This window comes from Orbicella faveolata, unplaced genomic scaffold (assembly GCF_042242905.1).
Source record: "Orbicella faveolata isolate gen_17 unplaced genomic scaffold, um_ofav_v1 contig_15, whole genome shotgun sequence".
Lineage (NCBI taxonomy): Eukaryota > Metazoa > Cnidaria > Anthozoa > Scleractinia > Merulinidae > Orbicella > Orbicella faveolata.
In genome coordinates this window covers 9578378-9597539 of record NW_028301542.1, presented here as the reverse complement: position 1 = coordinate 9597539, position 19162 = coordinate 9578378, and the positions used below count along the sequence as shown (strand labels likewise).

The window sequence follows — 19162 nt, the reverse complement described above, 5'->3', positions numbered from 1 at the left end:
GGTACATGAGGCAGATGCAAGTGTTCCTATAGCTTTTTGTACGTTCTCCCAAACTTCTACTCATGTTTCAATAATTTGATAGAAACACAGAGAAAATGTTTTGTATTTCTTGTAAATTCTCTTTGATGATGCAATCATTCCATCAACAGCTCGTGCTACTTTTTGTTTCTATCAAGTTAGAATAGACAAGACCTTCAGAGTGCACTTTCTTACAGGGTGGTTTCTAAATTGTATTGTTATTAGGCTTACATTTTCATGGGATGTGTTTTGAAAATCACAATAAAGCTATTAAGAGGGTCACCTTTCTTGAGACGTTCAAAAACTCTCTCCCCAAATCTTGTTGCACCCATCCCCACCCCAAATAATTGTTGATGATGTGCAAAGCCCATGGGCTTATTTTCGGCAGATTACGATGTTAAAATTTGTTCTTTTGTAGGGTGGATGGATCTCATCAGGCAACCTCATTCGCACAGCACGTGTTGTTGGGGAGGTACACTCTGAACTGCAGTCACCCATATTTGAGGTGGGGTCTGAACTGGCAAAGATCGTGTTTAGTTGCTCTGTCACTTGTAACCTGACTGGAGTAGCGCCAAAAATGGCACGAGGCGAGCATTTAGCGAAGATCCAGGACTGCAACTTGATATTTCAAGTGTTGGATGTTAATGACACAGTTGTGGAACAAGTGAACTGTACACGCCCTAAAGGAAGCTATCAATTCAGACATTACACTAAACGAGATGGCCAAATCACGAATCATGTTCATACCTTGAAAGAGGGCAACTATTCCTTCAGGTACAAAATATCATTTAAAAATGTTTAACTTCAAAAACTATTGAGTCTCAATGGGAGAACACAGTTTCAACTTTATTGCTTGCTCCATTCTTCCACAGATGGGTTTTCCATCAAGAGGATGATTCACGAACGCTTTCAACAGCATTTGAGGCGAAGCTCTTCAATATAAGTGTTCTTGGGGTAACATCTGGAGAGGCTCAGAACTGCACAGCATGCCCAGCTGGGTACAACAGTACAGCAGATAATACTGACTGTACAATTTGTCCAAATGGAACAGCAAGTTCGCCTGGATCAGAGAAATGCACGCCATGTCCAGATGGCTACTTTGCGTCCCAGGTACAGCTCATATTGAATGAGAAGTGACTAGTTTGCACTTTGCTCACGTGCCGTGACTAATGATTTTGTCATACACGAGGTAGATTTGTACTTGCTGGAAGTAAGTTCGTAAGAGTAAAAAAAGCTAACGCAACTCAAAGGCCATGTTGAGACTGTGCCCGAGTACAATTCTTGCTGGGCACTAATGTGAACACACCTTTTTTCGAAGTAGTCACACCAGTTCTCGACCTTTAATTCGGGCACTAAACCAAAAATGGTATTTGGATACTTGGAGTACCAGTGTCTGAATGCAACACTATTTTGTGTCCAGGCGCCAGTGCTTGGGCAGGTGGGCACCAAGTGTGAACACAGCCAAGAAATAAGTCTTGACCCCCGAGGTTAGATTTCTTGGCAATTGTCTTACCATAGTAATCCCTTACCCCAACATAAATGCTAACATTTCACGATCTCTGTCTGCTTGAATGGAATGCTATGTTATGCCTTTCAATTGAAGTACTGCTTTTTGCCTAACCCAAGCTCTTGGTCAGCCAGCCCGTCGGTCAGTGGGTCCATCGATCGGTCCGTCGGTCGGTCGGTCTGTCGTGCAGTCAGTGCATTGGTCAGTCGGTCCGTCGGTCCTTTGGTCCGTCATTCGGTCAGTACATCAGCCAGTCGGTCCGTCAGTCGGTCAGTTAGTCAGTCAATCAGTCAGTCAATCAGTCAGTCAGTCAGTCAGTCGGTCAATAAGTCACTTGCTCGCTCACTCACTCACTCACTCAGTAAATAGTAAGTTGTTGTAATTTCCAGAAGGGAAGCGAGAAATGTCTTCAGTGCGGTAACAACACAAAGTCACTCCCAGGAAAAGATGGTTGCACCACTGGTGGATGTAGGTTTACTGCTGCCCCTGGTGTGGTGTATGACCTGAACATGCTGTCTCGTCCTTTTGGACCAATGATTGAAGTGGTATTAGATCAAGAACCCTATCGGGGTGGTTTACGAAGGTAAGGAACAGAATCCAAACCTGTCTTCTGTCATTCTCCAGCCGTCTCCTTCCCCCAATGATCGAAGAATAACAGTAGAAACCGCGTGTGAGAACCTAGTGGTTTAACAACCTGCTGATAGAAATTTGCCATTTTAATACCCAAAAATATAAGAACCTGTTTAGCCAAGCAAGGTCAAGCAGGTTCTTATATGCGGGTTACAGTTAAGTTATGATAAACATTTTAATCAAGGAGTGTGACTTTGAGCTTGCAAATTTATATTACAAGAAAATACATAATACAGTTTTAAATAAATACTGTATATTTAAGGATCAGATCCGAGTATACATATTTTTCTGGTATTTTTTTTCCGATATTCATAGCCTTAAAAAAAAAAAAGCCAACAGTTAGCAGTTAAGTGAAAGTCCAATAACCATGGTAACCACCTGTCTATCTGTGTTATCGTGTAACACCTCGTAGTTAGAACTTCCTGAAGTTGTAAGTAGTTAACATGTACGAGCAGAATGACTGACTGCCTACGATGGAATAGCCTAGAACAACAATGAGCTCATTGGCAGCCAGTAGGGGTTTAGGATTACTAAACGAAATATTAGATCACTTGTTTAGAGTCTAGCATAAGTACAGGTGTTTTGTAAATTGTTCTTCGGTTACGCCTCCGGTGGTGGGACACCAGATAGCACTATCCCGTATTGGGTTACATTCTGGTTATATCCTGGCTACGTTCTGAGTATGTTATTGGATTAAACCCTGCTGTTGGAGCCAAGTAACTGCGTATTCTCTGTCGTCCCGTTGGATTGTTTTGCTGTAATAGATTCCGAGTCTGACAAACGCCGTCGCTGCAAGCGTGTTTCCCTCTGGATTGTTGTAACAAGGATAACAACTTAAGCGGCTAAAAAAAACTTGTTATCACAATTCCCTTTCTGAACTTAGAAAGGAAATAAATGTTTTTTATTATCCCGTGCCATTTAGAGTAGAGTTGTTTCATTTTAGCCTGTCTGATGCCTAGTGATGGTGACATAAGTTTAGCTATTTACCCACCCCTCCCACAGATCCATGCCTAGTTGTCAATATCTAGAAAACATTCGTTGAAGGAGATTTTGTCCTTGATTTGTAGGCCCGGCATCTGGCCATACCAGCCTTCTCTTTATGTCAACCTTTGTACTCATGATCATGATAACAGCTCGTGCACGTATCTGGATCGTGCCACTAGATTGAAGATTCCTCGGCCTGTGATGGCGTGCAGGTCCTCATGGTATTCACGTGACATAAGTGTGGGTAGTGTGATTGGTTACAGACCAAAAGAGGACATCAGATCTGGTTTGTTTGTGGATTTACTTCATGGAGACAAGTGCTACAGGGGTGGTAAGGGAAGCATACTTTGCTGAATTACTGTACCAATGCACTCGAGAAAGCACCGCGACGGTTATTAAGGTATCATGGTAGGTGGATTGACAGTGTTTGGAAATCGCGCTCTTACGCTGGCGCTTTGAAAGAAAACTCCATCAAACCTATACATTTTCTGAAAGCTTAATAGTTATGGAATACAATCATATCTTTGAAATTTTCTAAAAAGTTATTGTCGCAGTGATATTAAAAGAAATACCCAGAAACACTGCCTCGCTTAAACTGGTTCGCTTCCGTGCGTGAATTATCGGAGCGGCGCGATTTACATCGGAAATGTTTTCTCACGCATCACCCTCAAAAATCTTGTCTGCGATTTTCCAGATGTGGTTTGGTTTTTTTTCTACACCCTCCTAAACTTTGATATTTTTAACGCGGACGTTTCCTTCTACAAAAGAGGCCATAACTTTGAAACGGAAGCGAAATTAAACTAAGCCCGACACTTTTTTCCGAAGGAGGTATCCTAGAACATACCTACCGATTTTCAGCCAATTCCATCGGAAGACGCGCGTAAACGAACTAAAAATGTTCATTCTTATATGCAGTGTTATTTTATCGAGAAAAACACGAAAAACCTTTTATGAGATTTGCATGAATAGGTGTTAAAAATCTCCGCACTGACAGATGTCGGCATGAGTCAGTTTACCACCACAATGGGTTATGACAACTTGAAATAAACAGACGACTAATATTCTGGCGCGGAAACCCGCGTCGCAGTGAAGTCGTCTGATAATGGACAAACTACAAGTTGAACTGCCGTGATCTTTTACTTAAAAGATTTCGTCGGCGACATTGGTATTATGTTGCTTAAGTTTAGGCTCCTTCGTTCTCCAGACATTTTTTGAAACCATGCCTCGTGAAGCCAAGAAGCATGAAAAAGAGGAAATCTCGAGGTCTACATTGTCAACATCTATATTTGCGCTTGACTCTCTCGTTGTGGAAGTTTCGGAATCGCGTCCGTTCTACAACAATTTCGTGCGACTAGCACTTGTTGTATTTTGTCCTTTAGCTTCATTGGCAGGACTATTGTCCTCGAGTTCCTTCAACCATTCTTCTTGGTTACAGTGCGTCCTACGGTCGCTCAGAGCCAAAGATCTTGTTCGACGCTGAACTTGTGGGTTCCACCAGATTTTCGCCTCTTCGGTCTCTTCGAAGACGAAAATAGGTAAGAATTTTTCTTCCTGACATAAAGAAAATTTGACAAGAACGAAAGCCAACTTGCGATGAAACAACCAGATCAGGAACAGTTCGCGTGCACAAATGAAATATCACACCGCAATTCGCGTTACTTGTGACAACTGGCGGTGAATTTTAATTAGAGGTGTCAACGCGCTGTAAGGGTTAATAATATTCAAAAATAGTTTTTTTGCTTTAACTTAAAAGTCAAAAAGCCCTTTCCCCCATTCTTTTTGCAAAATATTTATCTCATTTTTCTCAATTTGAACAGCCAAAAAAAGATTTTTCGCATTTTTCGTAAAAATCCACCTACCATGATACCTTAAATTGTGCCCCCGTTTTCTCAAAGGCGGCTCTTTATGAAAATTCCTTAAGAAACGTTTTTGAATAGACCATTTTACCGTTGTCCGCTCAGTGACCTGGCCTTTGAATGGCAGCGAGGCTGGAGGTGACCTTGTTTTGATACAGACCTCACTGCTTTTGTTGTGTAAATCAAGTTGTTCTAATGCTAACTAGGTGCATTTACATGACAAAAGCAGAGAGGTCTTTATCAAAGCAAGGTCACCTCCAGCCTCGCTTTCATTCATGGGCCAGGTTACTGAGCACACAACTGTAAACTGTAAACATATGCACTCTCATTTTATTCTTCATTTGTAGAGTCAAGAAGATTAGCTGTGGGTTGAACTTGTTTTTGTAGAGGAAGGCAATGTCAGATAGTGTCTTACAATTTATGGAATGCTCAAATTTTAATAGCTACATTTTGAACTGAACGTGTCTGCTATTAACCACACCGAAACTTTGAGAAGACTGAATGTCAGCCCTCGGCGCTATGATTTCTGGGATCGTTTGTGTAACAAGTGTGAACCGTGATTGTTTAGTATTGTTTAATGTTTATTACAATTCATGGCGCTAAAATAATTACGTGTAAACACAATAATAAATTCCTAAGAAAAAGGCCAAGGAATAATCTGTAGAAGAGTCCACGACCCCATATAAAAACAGATCACCGAATTGGTTAGAAGTACATATTATATCTATATAAAACTGGATTTTTAAAAAAAATTTTTTTTTTTTTCAATTAACATTCAACAAAACACTGCTGAAAGTACTTACAATTTAAACTTCTACGTACAAAATTAGTGCTAATACAATACTCGATAGTACACTGCATTCAATTCTTTTTTTTTTCACCTTATTAAAGCACAGACCAAAAATAATTTACAAACACGCTACTAACGTTAATACTAAAAACTAACGCACACACACTACTAGCGCAAAGAACGTAACGCCAAGTTTCCGAATTACATTATATCGCTTAAGCCTTTAGGATACACTACACAGAAGAAAATGTAGAAAAAGTACAGAAATTCGAAAAAATAAAGAAATATGACACCTTAGCTTTCATTGTTGGAACATACAAAGGAAGAAAAGGGAAAAGGGAAAATTCTTCACGCATCGCGAATGCTGAGAGAGGTCCACTTAGCTTCGTATTTTCTGAAGTTTGAGTTTTTAATGGCCATTTGTCTTTCACATTTGATTTTATTTTCCAATAAGGGAATAAAGCCTTCAAGTTCGGAGATCTTTAAGTTCGGAAATCTGACTGATTTCTTGCGAGGAATATATGATATTTAGCGATGAGAAGATAATGATTTAACGTTAGAAAACTGGAATTAGAGTACTCATCACTCCATGAAAAAACTATTGGCTCTAGCCTTAAACATTTTTTCATTCATAGCACTACGAGTTTCTCTTGGAAAAAGATTCCAAGTGTCCGATATTCTGTGGATAAAACTGACTGATGGATGGCTCTTTTTATACTGTCTTTTAGGTTTATACAGCACTGTCCTCGATCTTCGGTGTGACGTCACGGCTGGAGTTGGTAACCCAGGCCGAGAAAACAGGTACACGGACATCATGAGAGGATCCTGCCAATATTACTTCGTATGGAAGTCCTTGTACGCATGTCCAAAGTGCCGGGAGGGTGACGTCACGAGGATTACTGGCGAATGCATCAACGGTACTCGCAATATAACCTACGTGCGTTCTGTGCTTTGCTGGACCAAGGACGGTGTTCCGCCGACTACAACAGAAGATTGCGTGATGCCAACTGTCACGGTCACGGTCAACGTCACGGTCAAGGTCCCGGTCAATGGAACAGTGGCTTATTTTAAGGAGACAAACAAAACCAATATGGCGTTGATTGGCGTGGGAGTTGTGGTCATTGTTGCTCTACTGGCTGTGGCTGGGTTCTTTGTGTACAAGCACCGTGAAATGAAATACCGGTATTACACGCTGATGGCAAGAAATAAGCCAATGAGCCGCCTGGAACAAGAAGATGACGAGAATCATTTTATCACGGAAGACGAACTAGCTGCACCGTATGATGAAATGTCACACAGTTTAAAGACCTAGGAAATAACAGGATTGTTTCACTAGCAGTGTTAAAGCTAGCATGATAGATGTAGGTTTGACGTAGTCTAACATTAGAACTTGCAACTGAACAGGGGAAAACGAATGCAAAATTCTGTGGAAACACTTGCAAACTGCATTTGACGAAAGCTTTAATTTTCTCGTGACCGAAATACGTTAGGATATGTTCCCAATTCGTGTTTAGGTTGTTTTGGGAAAAATTTTGCAAGCTGAAGTTTTGAACGAACACAATGGTCTTTCTATAGTGTTAAAAAAAATGGCGGGAAATAAGATCGATAGATCACAGTTAATTTTGCGCCATTTTCTCTGTATTCACTGCATGGGCATGTATTGAAAAAGGCGAGAAATTTATTGAATTTCTCGTTAAGTGCTCATTTCTGGTCTGCCCGTATCGTTTGGAGAGAAAAATGGCGGGAAATTTCATTTGTAGTCGGTTGTCTCTTCAGATATTTCTTACCGATTTTTGCATTGTTTTTAGTTCAAACTAGTAAAATGTAGCACGAGGTGTGTTTTGTAGGAATTTTTAATGCATTTTTTATTTAAACGCTTTTTAAATTGAAATTAAGGTTAACACATCACCAGTAGAAGGTGTCTAATAGGAGATATCCGTCAGCCAGCAAATCTGGGACTTAAGGAGCTCAGTCACGGTATTTTAAAGTACCTTTAAATTGAAGGAAACCTGAAAATAATAGCTTAATAAGATGCAAAACCACTTAAGAGATACTAATAAACCAGAAAGGAACAAGGATGGTTAAGGACGGAGAAGATTAACTTGGATAACAAACAACGAACTTGAAACCTGTAGGCTAGACATTGCGCAGACCGTGACGTAACTTCTTGAGCTCATGATGGAGTTATGGAGCTTATGCACATGACGTCATGGCAGCCTTATTGTTGTTCCAAAACAATGAAACGGCGGCCATGCTGGTTTACCAGACCAATTCTGTGGGAGTTCAACTCTTTTCTTATGTAAACACTTTCTTTTGTTCTAATAAATTTGCATGGCTGCTGGACACGTGAGTGAATACTCTCTATAGAGCAACATTTTACGGAAGAAACTTTATAGCCATTAAAATAAGAGTGAAACGTGATAAATGTGTTTAATGAAGTGCGAGTTATGTAGGTTTGATTTATTTTTTACGAAAAGTTGTGCGTTATATAATGGGTGGCACTCCAGCACAAGATGGATAAGTTTGGTGGTAGCCTTTTAGTTGTATTAAGTGGCGTCATGTAATGCCTGTTTTAATTGTTTTTAGATATTTTTACGGTAAAATTTCCATTTATCACCTTAACGAGTCAGTCGTACACGTCATGAGTGAAATAGCAGAAGTTTCAACCGTTGCTTTACAATTTAAATTGTTATGTTAAAACAAACGACCACGAGCTAGTTCAAGCTCGCCCAGCGTTGTTGATCATATGAACATGTACAGCGGCTTGGAGCAACACAAGAAACCCCTGATATTGTACCTGTTTTAATCACTATTATTTAATTAAATCTGCTTTTTCTTCCCGGCTTTATATAGGAAATATACATGATAGAGTTAAAACTAACAATAGCTTGTAAATTATAGACTTCTAGATGATTAAACTGGCAGTGATATTTAAAATACTAGTGTCGTTTCTTTTACTTTTTGTTTTAATTCTCGGCAAACAGCGATCCATTATGACGTTTTGGAGCTGTCAAAAGCAACTCCAGTTGTGGAACCATTTCGATTCCAAACTGAAACAGCCCGCACCAGTGTGTTATGAAGACCTTTACCGATGTAGTCCGATTGGAGACCGTTCCCTTGGTTTACGGTTTGGAATTACACCATAAAAGGAAAATTAAGGAAAATGAGCAAATGGACGAATTCTTCCAAAATGTAACTCAGTCCTGAAAAGAAATAGGCGAGGGACATGACTCCTACCCGGAAGAAAGGTTGAATATTCACCACGACCATATATGACAGCAGTGGCGATTTGACAAAGTGTCCTGAAACTTCTCAGCTGTCACAGCAGACGATGTAAAGTAACGAATAGACTTAAATCCAATTGACTATGCTAGCACACGTCACTCGGTCACAGGAGAGTCCCTTAACGCCTCAAAAAATAAAATAAAACCAGTTGTTATATATCTATCAGTTGTTATCTTGTATCTATCGGTAAGTGCCAACGAGTGAATTGAGTTAGTAAACAGGAGTCCATTGAATTTTGTGATATTTATTTGGGATACTTATAGTACAACAGGTGTTAAAATCAATTTCTTTTAGTTAATGTTTCAAATTATCGCTGTAATTGAACACAACATTGTTTATTTTTCAACTCAGTGGGTGAACAAAACGCTAAACACTTAATTTTTTTGTATTTTTAAAAATCCTACGTGCGGGACCTCGTTGGGCGATTATTTTGCCTACCATTCTGCTTTTTGAGGCGTATGCATCTTGGGTTTGTTGTGACTGAATCCTACAATTGTTAAAGCTCAACAAGACCGGAGTTGTTTTCTGGAATGAATTCGAATGAATGAAATTATTCGAGTGTTGTTTATTTGATTCAGGGTAACACTCAGGATTCGTTCGCCATCCGTTCGAAGAATTATTTCGGTAAGTAGTTTGTCTGATATTCTGCTTTTTGAAGGTGAGTGTAACTTGGATTGGTCGCGATTGAATCATTCAGGTGTTAAGTCGAGCGAAAGCGTTCTTTGAGAGTAAATTTCGTGTTGACAGCTCAAATCGAACCAACGAGTTCACTTCTGACGACCTCTGAGCAAAGTTCTTGAAATTAAAAGAAACTTCCAACCAAACATATACCATTAATCACCTAAAACCTTACCGCGAATCACCGAATTGATTGCAAATAATCCTTTAAAAACACGTTCAAATTAAACAAACAACATTGATAATCTTCGTCATATTACATGCAAGCTTGTTTTTCACTGTTCTCTGCTCAACACTTTCGTCTCCCTGAAAACGTGTTAAATCGAAATTACATGCAGCTCATTGATCCTTTACTAACTTATTTTTCATTCACCTTCAACGAGCAGACGCTGTGTCTCTATGTCCGGCAGCCGGACAGGTTTTTCAAAGTAATCCGTGTCCGAATTCGGAAGGCTACCGGTGTCACAGTGATTTGGGTATCCCCGTGTTTTGGGTATCCCCGTGTTTCGGGTATCCCCGTGTTTTGGGTATCCCCGTGTTTTGGGTACCCCCGTACCCAAATCCCTAGTGTTTTGGGTACCCCAGTCGGGATACCCAAAACACTGAAAGCGTTATGCACCACAGACTGGGGCAAGTGAAATCACCCATAATTCTGCTGAAAAACCATTTCTCCTCTTACGAAGCTTTGTCTCAGTAAATTAAAACTTTCTTAATCTTGATATAAACACATAAAGTTGCTGAAAATAGTTGCAATTTATAACAGACTGTCTGATCCGAGTCCGCAGTTATAACGACATAGGAAACACATTTACGCGCCAAAGTTCCTTGTATGAACATGCGCTTGGCGCCCATCGATAACCCTTGAAATGCACGTCATTTTAAACAAAGCTAAACAAGAAAGCCGCATTCTAAACCTCGGATAGTTCGGCGATTGAATAAAATCAATATGCGAGCGAACACACTGAGATACGGCCGTCACGCAATACGCAGGTCTCAAGCTATGACTGACCTCTGTGTACGGTTGCCTGTCTGAAATAAACTTTGTCTTAGACTTATTTATTTGTCACTCTTTTCTTGACCATCCCTCCCATTAGATTTTGCCATTAAAACAGTTTTTCTTCGAAGACATCTATAAAAAAAATGCAAATAAAGTAGCCAGGACTAAGTCGTTTGATCTTTGAACACCGGGAAAGTGGGATACCCAAATCCCTAGTGATATGGGTATCCCCTTCCAATATGTGTGGTTGTTATCCTTTCTTTAATTCAGGGCAGCCAAATCGACCGAAGATAAGAGGGCAAAGCTAACTTACAAAGACGAAAGTCATTCCAATGAGGAAAGGACTTGGAAATGCTAAAATGTAAGGGATACCCAAATCCCTAGTGATATGGTTATCCCTCTCTAGAGTGTTTGTTTGTTATCGTTTCTTTAGTTCAAGGTAGCCAAATTGACCGAGGATTAAAAGGCAAAGCAAACCTTTTTACCAAATAACAACCAAATATATTGGAAGGGGATTACCCATATCACTAGGGATTTGGGTATCCCCAACGTTTTGGCATTTCTATAGCTGCTTCTAGTCCTTTCCTCATTGGAATAAGTTTCGTCTTCGTAAGTTTGTTTTTCCCTTTAATCTTTGGTCGATTTGGCTACCCTGAATTAAAGAAACAACAACCAAACATATTGGAAGGGGATACCCATATCACTAGGGATTTGGGTATCCCCAACATTTTGGCATTTCTGGTTCTTTCCTCATTGAAATAACTTTCGTCTTTGTAAGTTTGCTTTTCCTTTTAACCTTCGGTCCATTTGGCTACCCTGAATTAAAGAAACGAGGACAAACAAACTCTCTGGAAGGGGATACCCACATCACTAGGGTTTTGGGTATTCCCTACAGTTTGGCACTGACCCGGGGACACTGATTTCTATAGTCCTTTCCTCCCTTGAAATTGCCTTTTCTCTAGGTACGTTTGCTTTGCGTTTTTATCTTCGGTTGATTTGGCTACCCTGAATTAAAGAAATGATTACAAGCCAACACTTCGGGAGGGATACCCATATCACTAGGGATTTGGGTATCCTACTTGATCTATTTGTTTCCAAAGATTAGCCTTGTCTACTTTATTTAGAATTAGTTTGATTTTGTCTCCGAAACAAAAACCTTCTTTAATGGCAAAGAGAATTGTTCGCCGGCAAAATTTACAAGGAGGGATGGTCAAGGAAAGAGCGACACACAAGACTAAGACAAAGTTTATTTCTGACTGGCAACATACACAGAGGTCAGTCACAGCTTGAGACCTGCATATTGCGAGACGGCCGCATCTCAGTGTGTTCGTTCGCATATTGATTAAATTCAATCACCGCACTGTCCGAGGTTTAAAAAGCGCCTTTCTCGTTTAAAATGACGTATATTTCAAGGGTTATCGATAGGCACCAAGCGCATGTTTGTACAAGGATCTTTAGCGCGTGAATCCGGTTTTGTATGTCGTTATAACTGCGGACTCGGGTAAGACAGTCTGTTAGGAATTGCGACTATTTTAAGAGACCTATTGTGTTTATATCAAGCAAAAGAATGCTTTAATTTACTGAGACAAAGCTTCGTAAGAAAATAAATGGGTTTTGAGCAGAATTGTGGATGATTTCACTTGCCCCAGTTTTACGCTTTCAGTGTTTTGGGTACCCAAAACACTAGGGATTTGGGTACGGGGGTACCCAAAACACGGGGATACCCAAATCACTGTGACACCGGCCGGTTGCCGTGGCGCAGTGGTAATGGGTGTCGCTTGCCATGCCGGTGATCCGGGTTCGATTCCTCTTGGGGTCGCCTATCATAAAGTTCTTGTTACATCGTTTTACTCTTTAAAATAAAAAATTAAGTCTCACTGCCGGACACAGAGTATTTTAAAAAACCCGTCCGGCTACCGGACATGTAGCCACAGCGAAAAGCAGAATGTCAGACAAACTATTTACCGAAATAATTCGTCGAACGGATGGCGAATAAATCCTGAGCGTTACTCTGAATCAAATAAACAACACTCGAATTCATTCCAGAAAATAACTCGGGTCTTGCTGAGCTTTAACAATTGTACGATTCAATCACAACAAATCCACGATGTCTACGCCTCAAAAAGCAGAATAGTAGGCAAATAGTTCCGCACCCAGGAGAGCTGAACAAGTAAGTCTCGTAACGTCACAAAGAAAAATAGTGTTCTGATTGGTTCGTGTGATATATCGACAACATCGACTACATCCTAATCTGGCCAAAAACATAAAACTGACGGAACCGGATTACGCGAAAATCGAGCTGAAAGATCATATTATGAGATTTTTTTCTGCATAGCCATCAAACTACGCACGGCTCTATATCCTGCCGCCTCGACAGGATCGCGTTTTCGCTCGCCTGTCTCGTTGGCAATAATGCCCAGGAATTCACGGTTTTGATTACAAACCACGGTTTGGATTGCAAACCTGTAATGAGTTTTATACAACTGAAAGACAATAATGGGCAGATATGCGTTGGTGCTGGTGGTACGTGCTACTGTAAGAAAACATCCCGTGTAGCTTGAGCGACAAAGGATATCAGTTTGCCCAACAAACAAGCAGAAAAGGAACAACGTGTCCAGTGACAGCCAAGCATACTTCAACGTTTACATCACTTCCACGTCAGTCACAGCGGAGGTAGCCGATCGTTATAAAAATAGCCAACAACGAGACGATCGAGACACTTTAACGGCAAGTGAAGGTTGAATCTTCCGACGGGCCTCTGACTGCAAACCTGCCTACAAGAAAACTTGATCAGGTCTCGCTATCACTACCAGCAAAATGGTAAATATAATGGCTCAGTCTTTTGCAGGTAAATTTAAATTGACAGTCCCTGTCGCTGATTCATAATTTTCTTAAGCTTTAGGATAACAAGGCTGCGTTGTTGCTTCTGGTTGTATTTTGCACGGCTTTGTTTTTTGTACCCTCCTCGTCAATACGTAAGTCAAACCTGTCTGAGTCTTTTCTGCTCGTCTTTCTGGGCGCTGAACATGTTTAATTAGATTTGTAACAATTAGTATCATGTTCATATGAAGGATTTCAGTGAAGAAAAGAAAAACTGACTAAAATGCCCAGCTGTTTAAGGCAGCGTTAGACCGCTTATTAACTGGCTGAACGAAAGAATCTAAGCTATAAACTTATGATTTGGCTTTGAAGTTCTCTGTAAATGGTATAAAGGTATTCTTGGTTGAATCTGGGGCACAGATACAAATCAGACTTGCTTCAATGGATCTCATTGTTTTGTCTCGAGAGCCAATCCTGAAAAATAGCCTTTTTTGAGCGTGCTAGCTCACTCATGATTTCGTACAAGCTGTCCAGGCTGAAGACGTCGTCGTTCATATATAACTAGGGAGCTTACGAATCGACGACTTTTGCACGACGCCGCCGTTAGATTGCGTGACATGCTCACTGCGCATGCGTTTCTGAGCACTTCCCAGCTTCGCGCCAAAGTCGACGACGTTGGTGAGAGCGATTTGCCGGCGTCTTGGAAACAGGAGGCCGTGAGATTAGTTTTCAAAGTTTTCCCTCGATACTTCGGGTATTTTTGCCAGATAATTTAAGTATCACATTAGGGGCATGTCCTTGATGTTTGATTTTAATTTTATTTGCCTGTTTTCGTTCAAGAAACGACCTTCTACAGTGCCATGGCGAACGCTATGAGTTCAACCAACACTGAAAGCGGTCAAAGCACGACACGGTGTGAATGAAAAGCAAATTGCTGTATGAAAAATCTTTCATTTTAATCACGCTTCACTGAAATATAAGACATTTTTTGGTGTACAATGAATTTGAAAGGACTAAAAGGTTTTAGCATTCGTGTCGACAGTTAGAAACAAGGACTAGATAGCTCAACTAGAGAGCTAGGCGATTTTTTCGTCTGTTGTTTTGAGTGGTCTTATAGCCAGCCTAATCTTTTAGAACCCAAATTTTTCTCGACGTACAGCTGCGCTTTCTTTTCTGCCATGCTAGCACATTTTGTTGGTCTGTCTTGAGTATTTTTTTTCTCGAGCTCCTGAGACAATAAAAATTTGCCGGTCGCGCATAAACGTCGTCGTCTTTACTGCGAATCGTAAATTCAAATTTCTACAGGACGACGACGCGAGACTATAAGGTGACCCAACGGCGCCGTCGTCCGAAAGTCGTCGATTCGTAAGCTCCCTACTGACAGGATAAACCATCGACTTGGAAACTTTGAAAGGAATCTTCGTAACTATCAGTCTCGTTTTGTTCTAAAACACCCTGAGCAGTAACAACCCATGATGATATGTAGTGGATGGGGGGGGGGGGGGGGGGAGGGGGGGAAGGGGTGTCTTGAAACCTATATGAAAATATACATTCAAATCATTTTCTTGCGTTTTTTATTTTCTTGCAGCTGTATCACCTTACCATTTATGTAAACAGAAAAATCCTTTTCGTGTTCTCACCAATTGTTGGCCAGCAACAGCTTTATTTGCATGCCGTACGAGTAGAGCTGTCGCTTTTGCTAATGATCTTTTTTTTTTCCTGTCAATAATGTCAATAATCTCCTGTGGGCTAAACGCTACGCCACGAAAATGTAGTCAATCCAATTGGGAATTCTCAGTTGTCTCCATATTTGAGGATAGCCGTGAACATCCTGTGTTAGCATACATCTTAGGCCCGGACCCAATACGACTACAAATTTCAAACACAGGATTTCGTGACGATGGATATCATTTTTAAAGTTGTGAAATTTGCACTCAAATCGTTAGTACTGTACATTTTGCTCGCGTTACATATAGTAACTGTTGTCGAACCCCCAGTTGCGACCACCTCTCCACGGCGACCGGTTTTCTACCTACTAAAAGTTTCCAAGTCAAATCATTATATTTGAAACCTCTTGTAAGCGACCACCCCTCGTAAGCGAATTTTTCTCGGAATTGAATTTTCACATGAATAAAACATTCAAAACATGGGGTAAGTCTCTCCTGTTACCATATGCTAATGAGGCAGAATTTGAACCCAATATGGTCTAAGCTCTCGTAAGCGACCACCTTCCGAAAGCACTTATGGGAGGTTCGACTGTATTGTATTATTACTGAAAAACCCAGAAAATCGAATCGAAGGGTCAAACATGATATCAGTGAAGTCATCGATATCTTCGATATGGAAAATACACCACCCGACTCCCGGATGTGGTTCGTATAAATTTTACAAGTGGTGAATTTTCCAGTACAACACTCGCATTTATATAATAAAGGTCTATATATACAGTGAAATATTGATAAACCTAACGATCAATTTTTGTAAGTTATATACCTGTTTGTTAATTCGCAGAAAATGCGCTTCAGAGGTTAGTTTTTAATCCATTCATTCCATTCTTTAGATTTTTCTGCGTGACTGAAACCCGTCACTTCAACGTTTTTTAAAACGTTAAAAGCCTGTAATTTGTTGTCAAATTTGATTTAAACACAAGCGAGTTGCGTGAACCGAGGGCTCGGACACTAACAAAATAAAATGCTAAAAACAGCGTGTCACAAATAGCTACAAATGCTTGAGTCTCCAAGGTCTACATCTCAGTCCCCGTAAAAAAAAATAACTAAATAACTTAATTATACACATGAAAAAATTACGCGATTCTGAGTGGCCGAGAGCAGTGCAGTTCAAGTGTAATACCAGTGCAAATTACACAACGTAATTCTAGATTATGATGGGCTGAAAGACAATAGGAAATTTTCTAAGCCAATGATATTACGTAAAATGCTGACGAAAATTTTGTGCAGAAACTTTGAAAATGAGAGTGAGAAAAAATGGCTTCAAGAAAGATCTTCCAGCACTTCCTCCACGCCAATCATTTCATGTTTATATTATTAATAAGTAATCATATGATTTTTTTTCTCGTTCAATTTGGAATTAATTTGCACTTGTGAGTTTTACAAGAAAACTGAAATTAGCGGCTCGTGCAAATTCAGCATTTTGAAAAACTCACTCGTGCGAATTAAGGTGATTCCCTTGTAAAAGAATCTGCCATAGATTTCCGATGAAACTTGGTATGCTGTTGTTACAGGACAAGGAGATGTTAAAAACGTGGTAAAAAGAGGGGGTCACCGTTATTGTTTTCAAGCCACAGTGCTAACAAATACGGTTATTTAGGTGACTTTTAGTAATCTCCGCGCGCAACAAATAAGCTCGATTATTTTTCAATGCAGCGTGTTATATCACACGGAGTTTGACTTTCTTTGATTGTTTATTCATCTACGTCCCAGAAAAAATGTCTTCAAATACCCTGCATTTTTTTATCCTTTAAAGGAAACATAATTTGAACAAATCATAATTTCCCCAATCATTCTGAGCAACATAGGGCAGTCTGCGGCTTTTCCCTACATCAAGGAAGCACGGAAAGCCGCAAAACTCTAGAACAAAAATTTATTTTTCAAATCGGCACTCTTAATCCTCACGGTATCAACGAACGCTTTTCATTCAACTAATTTATTCTGTTGTTTTTCATATTACCATGCACCAACCAATAGCGTAGCTCCATCTTTCTGTACATAAACCACACACAACCTACAATTCCTCGATTCGCTCCGACCAAGGGCTAACTCTCGAAACGTCAGCTTTCAAATCTCTTTATGGTGGCCAATTCACATTATTAACCCAATTGCTAAAACCAAATTATCTTGTTATACTCCCCTACCGGCGTAGCACCACAGCTTCTTTAGAAACTTACCCCCTCTATAATTTGGATATGCGCTGTTGGGCCCGTTATGTCTCCCTCTGTAGTATTTATTTCATTTGCCAAAAAAGTAGCCTTAGATTTCCGCTAATTTTTTCCTCAGTTATTGAGAATATTGTTCTCATTGAAATTATGAAGTAAAAAGTGGGGGTCACCGTGCTCGTTTATTTCGCTATCGCGCTCAGGGAAATCTCTTACGTTTTGTACGCGCACGCGCTCATGTGCGCGCTAACGACGCGAAAATCGTGCGCAGTAGGGATGCGCAATGCAATACTAAGGAATCACCTTAATTCCAAATTGAACTCGAAACCGTATGATTACCGATACAAATAACTAACTAACTAAATAAATAAATAAGGTTTCTTGAACCTGTACAGCGTGGTTGAAACTCGTATTTCCCAAACCAACTGCACCAAACGCCGTCAGTGGCCGTCAATTCATCGTTGGGTTTCTACCTGTCTTTTGTAGCCAAAATTGATTAGCCTGCAAGTTGCCTGAACCATATCTATCTAACCATCTGTCTACCGCCCTTCAAGAGATCTTAAAGGGTGCCTTTCTTTAGGAAAATCCAAGATTGGATTCTTAAATCCGAAATCGGATTTTGCGTTCTTTACTAAACAGATCAATCCAAGATCACTTGGATCGTGGTGCATCAAAGGAACCGAAGAATCCTTTCCCAGAGTGGATTCCTCGGTTCCTTTGACGCACCATGATCCGAGAGATCTTGGACTGATCTGTTTAAAAAATAAACGCAAAATCCGTTTTCGGAAGAAACGCACCCTTACATTAGGAACGCAAGGAATGGTTACACAGGAATGTTCGATTCACACTGTATCCTCGTGTCCACGTGACCTTGGTCAGCTGAGGAAATAATACATTTGCACCTGGGTGTTTATGCTTTCTATTCATTCCTCGGCTGGTCTTATGTAAGTGTTCATCGTTCAAGTGACTTATTCATTACTAGTGGCAGTTAATCAAGAAAACTGATAGGATGAAAGACCTGGTGATCTTGGCGGAAAAAAGGCGTAAGCTGATCATAGCGATAAGGGAAATGCGGTGTTCACAGTCCACTGGAATAAATCTGTTTTTACAAGCGAGGATGAGTTAAATATCCAGCTTACTGAGGGTCAACAAAGCGGGCTCGTGAAGTGACATAGGAAATATTGTCTGGCTATAACCTGCAAGTATTAAGACAAAATTCGATAACAAATCGAGCAATTTCAGTTTGAAGTGGACAAAAACCCAGTACCAGAATAATGTTAAGTACATTACAGTCTTTTTCGCATTTTCTATGAGCTCAAGATATAAAAGAGTCGTCTGAAATAACACCAAAACAAATTACTCAGGGGAACTGGAGGAAATTAATTTCAAAGTTCAGAGCCGATTGTCCAAACACAGGAAAATTTCATTATCAGTCTCATTTCACGAGTACTTTCACGTTTCATATGAACTTAAAATTGGTTTTCGACATTTGGTGTTGTTAGAAATGATTTCTTTTGAGAAGGTATTTAAAACAGTCGCACAGAAGTTTGCAATACAATGTAAAAACTCTTGTTACAAAGTTTTTGTCCACTTCAAGTTACTCGAACTTCCGGTGGATTCCATTTCCACCGACATAACGGTTCTGTCGTAATGCACCAGTCATTTGAAACACCCGCCCCGCCCCTCATAGAGGGATACCCGGAGC

General features: G+C 40.2%; 1 protein-coding gene across 2 annotated transcripts in view; it reads left to right on the top strand.

The window, feature by feature from the left end:
- The window catches only part of LOC110051277 (endosome/lysosome-associated apoptosis and autophagy regulator family member 2-like), a 33842-nt gene extending 25120 nt beyond the window's left edge, over nt 1-8722 (top strand). For both annotated transcript variants that reach the window (XM_089288346.1, XM_089288345.1), the window contains exons 8-12: nt 437-792; nt 891-1128; nt 1915-2108; nt 3223-3470; nt 6514-8722. In XM_089288346.1, coding sequence (XP_089144472.1) covers nt 437-792; nt 891-1128; nt 1915-2108; nt 3223-3470; nt 6514-7097 — 1620 coding nt within the window. In that variant the 3' untranslated portion in view covers nt 7098-8722. The remainder of the gene's footprint in view (nt 1-436; nt 793-890; nt 1129-1914; nt 2109-3222; nt 3471-6513) is intronic.
- The last annotated feature ends 10440 nt before the right edge of the window (nt 8723-19162 follow it).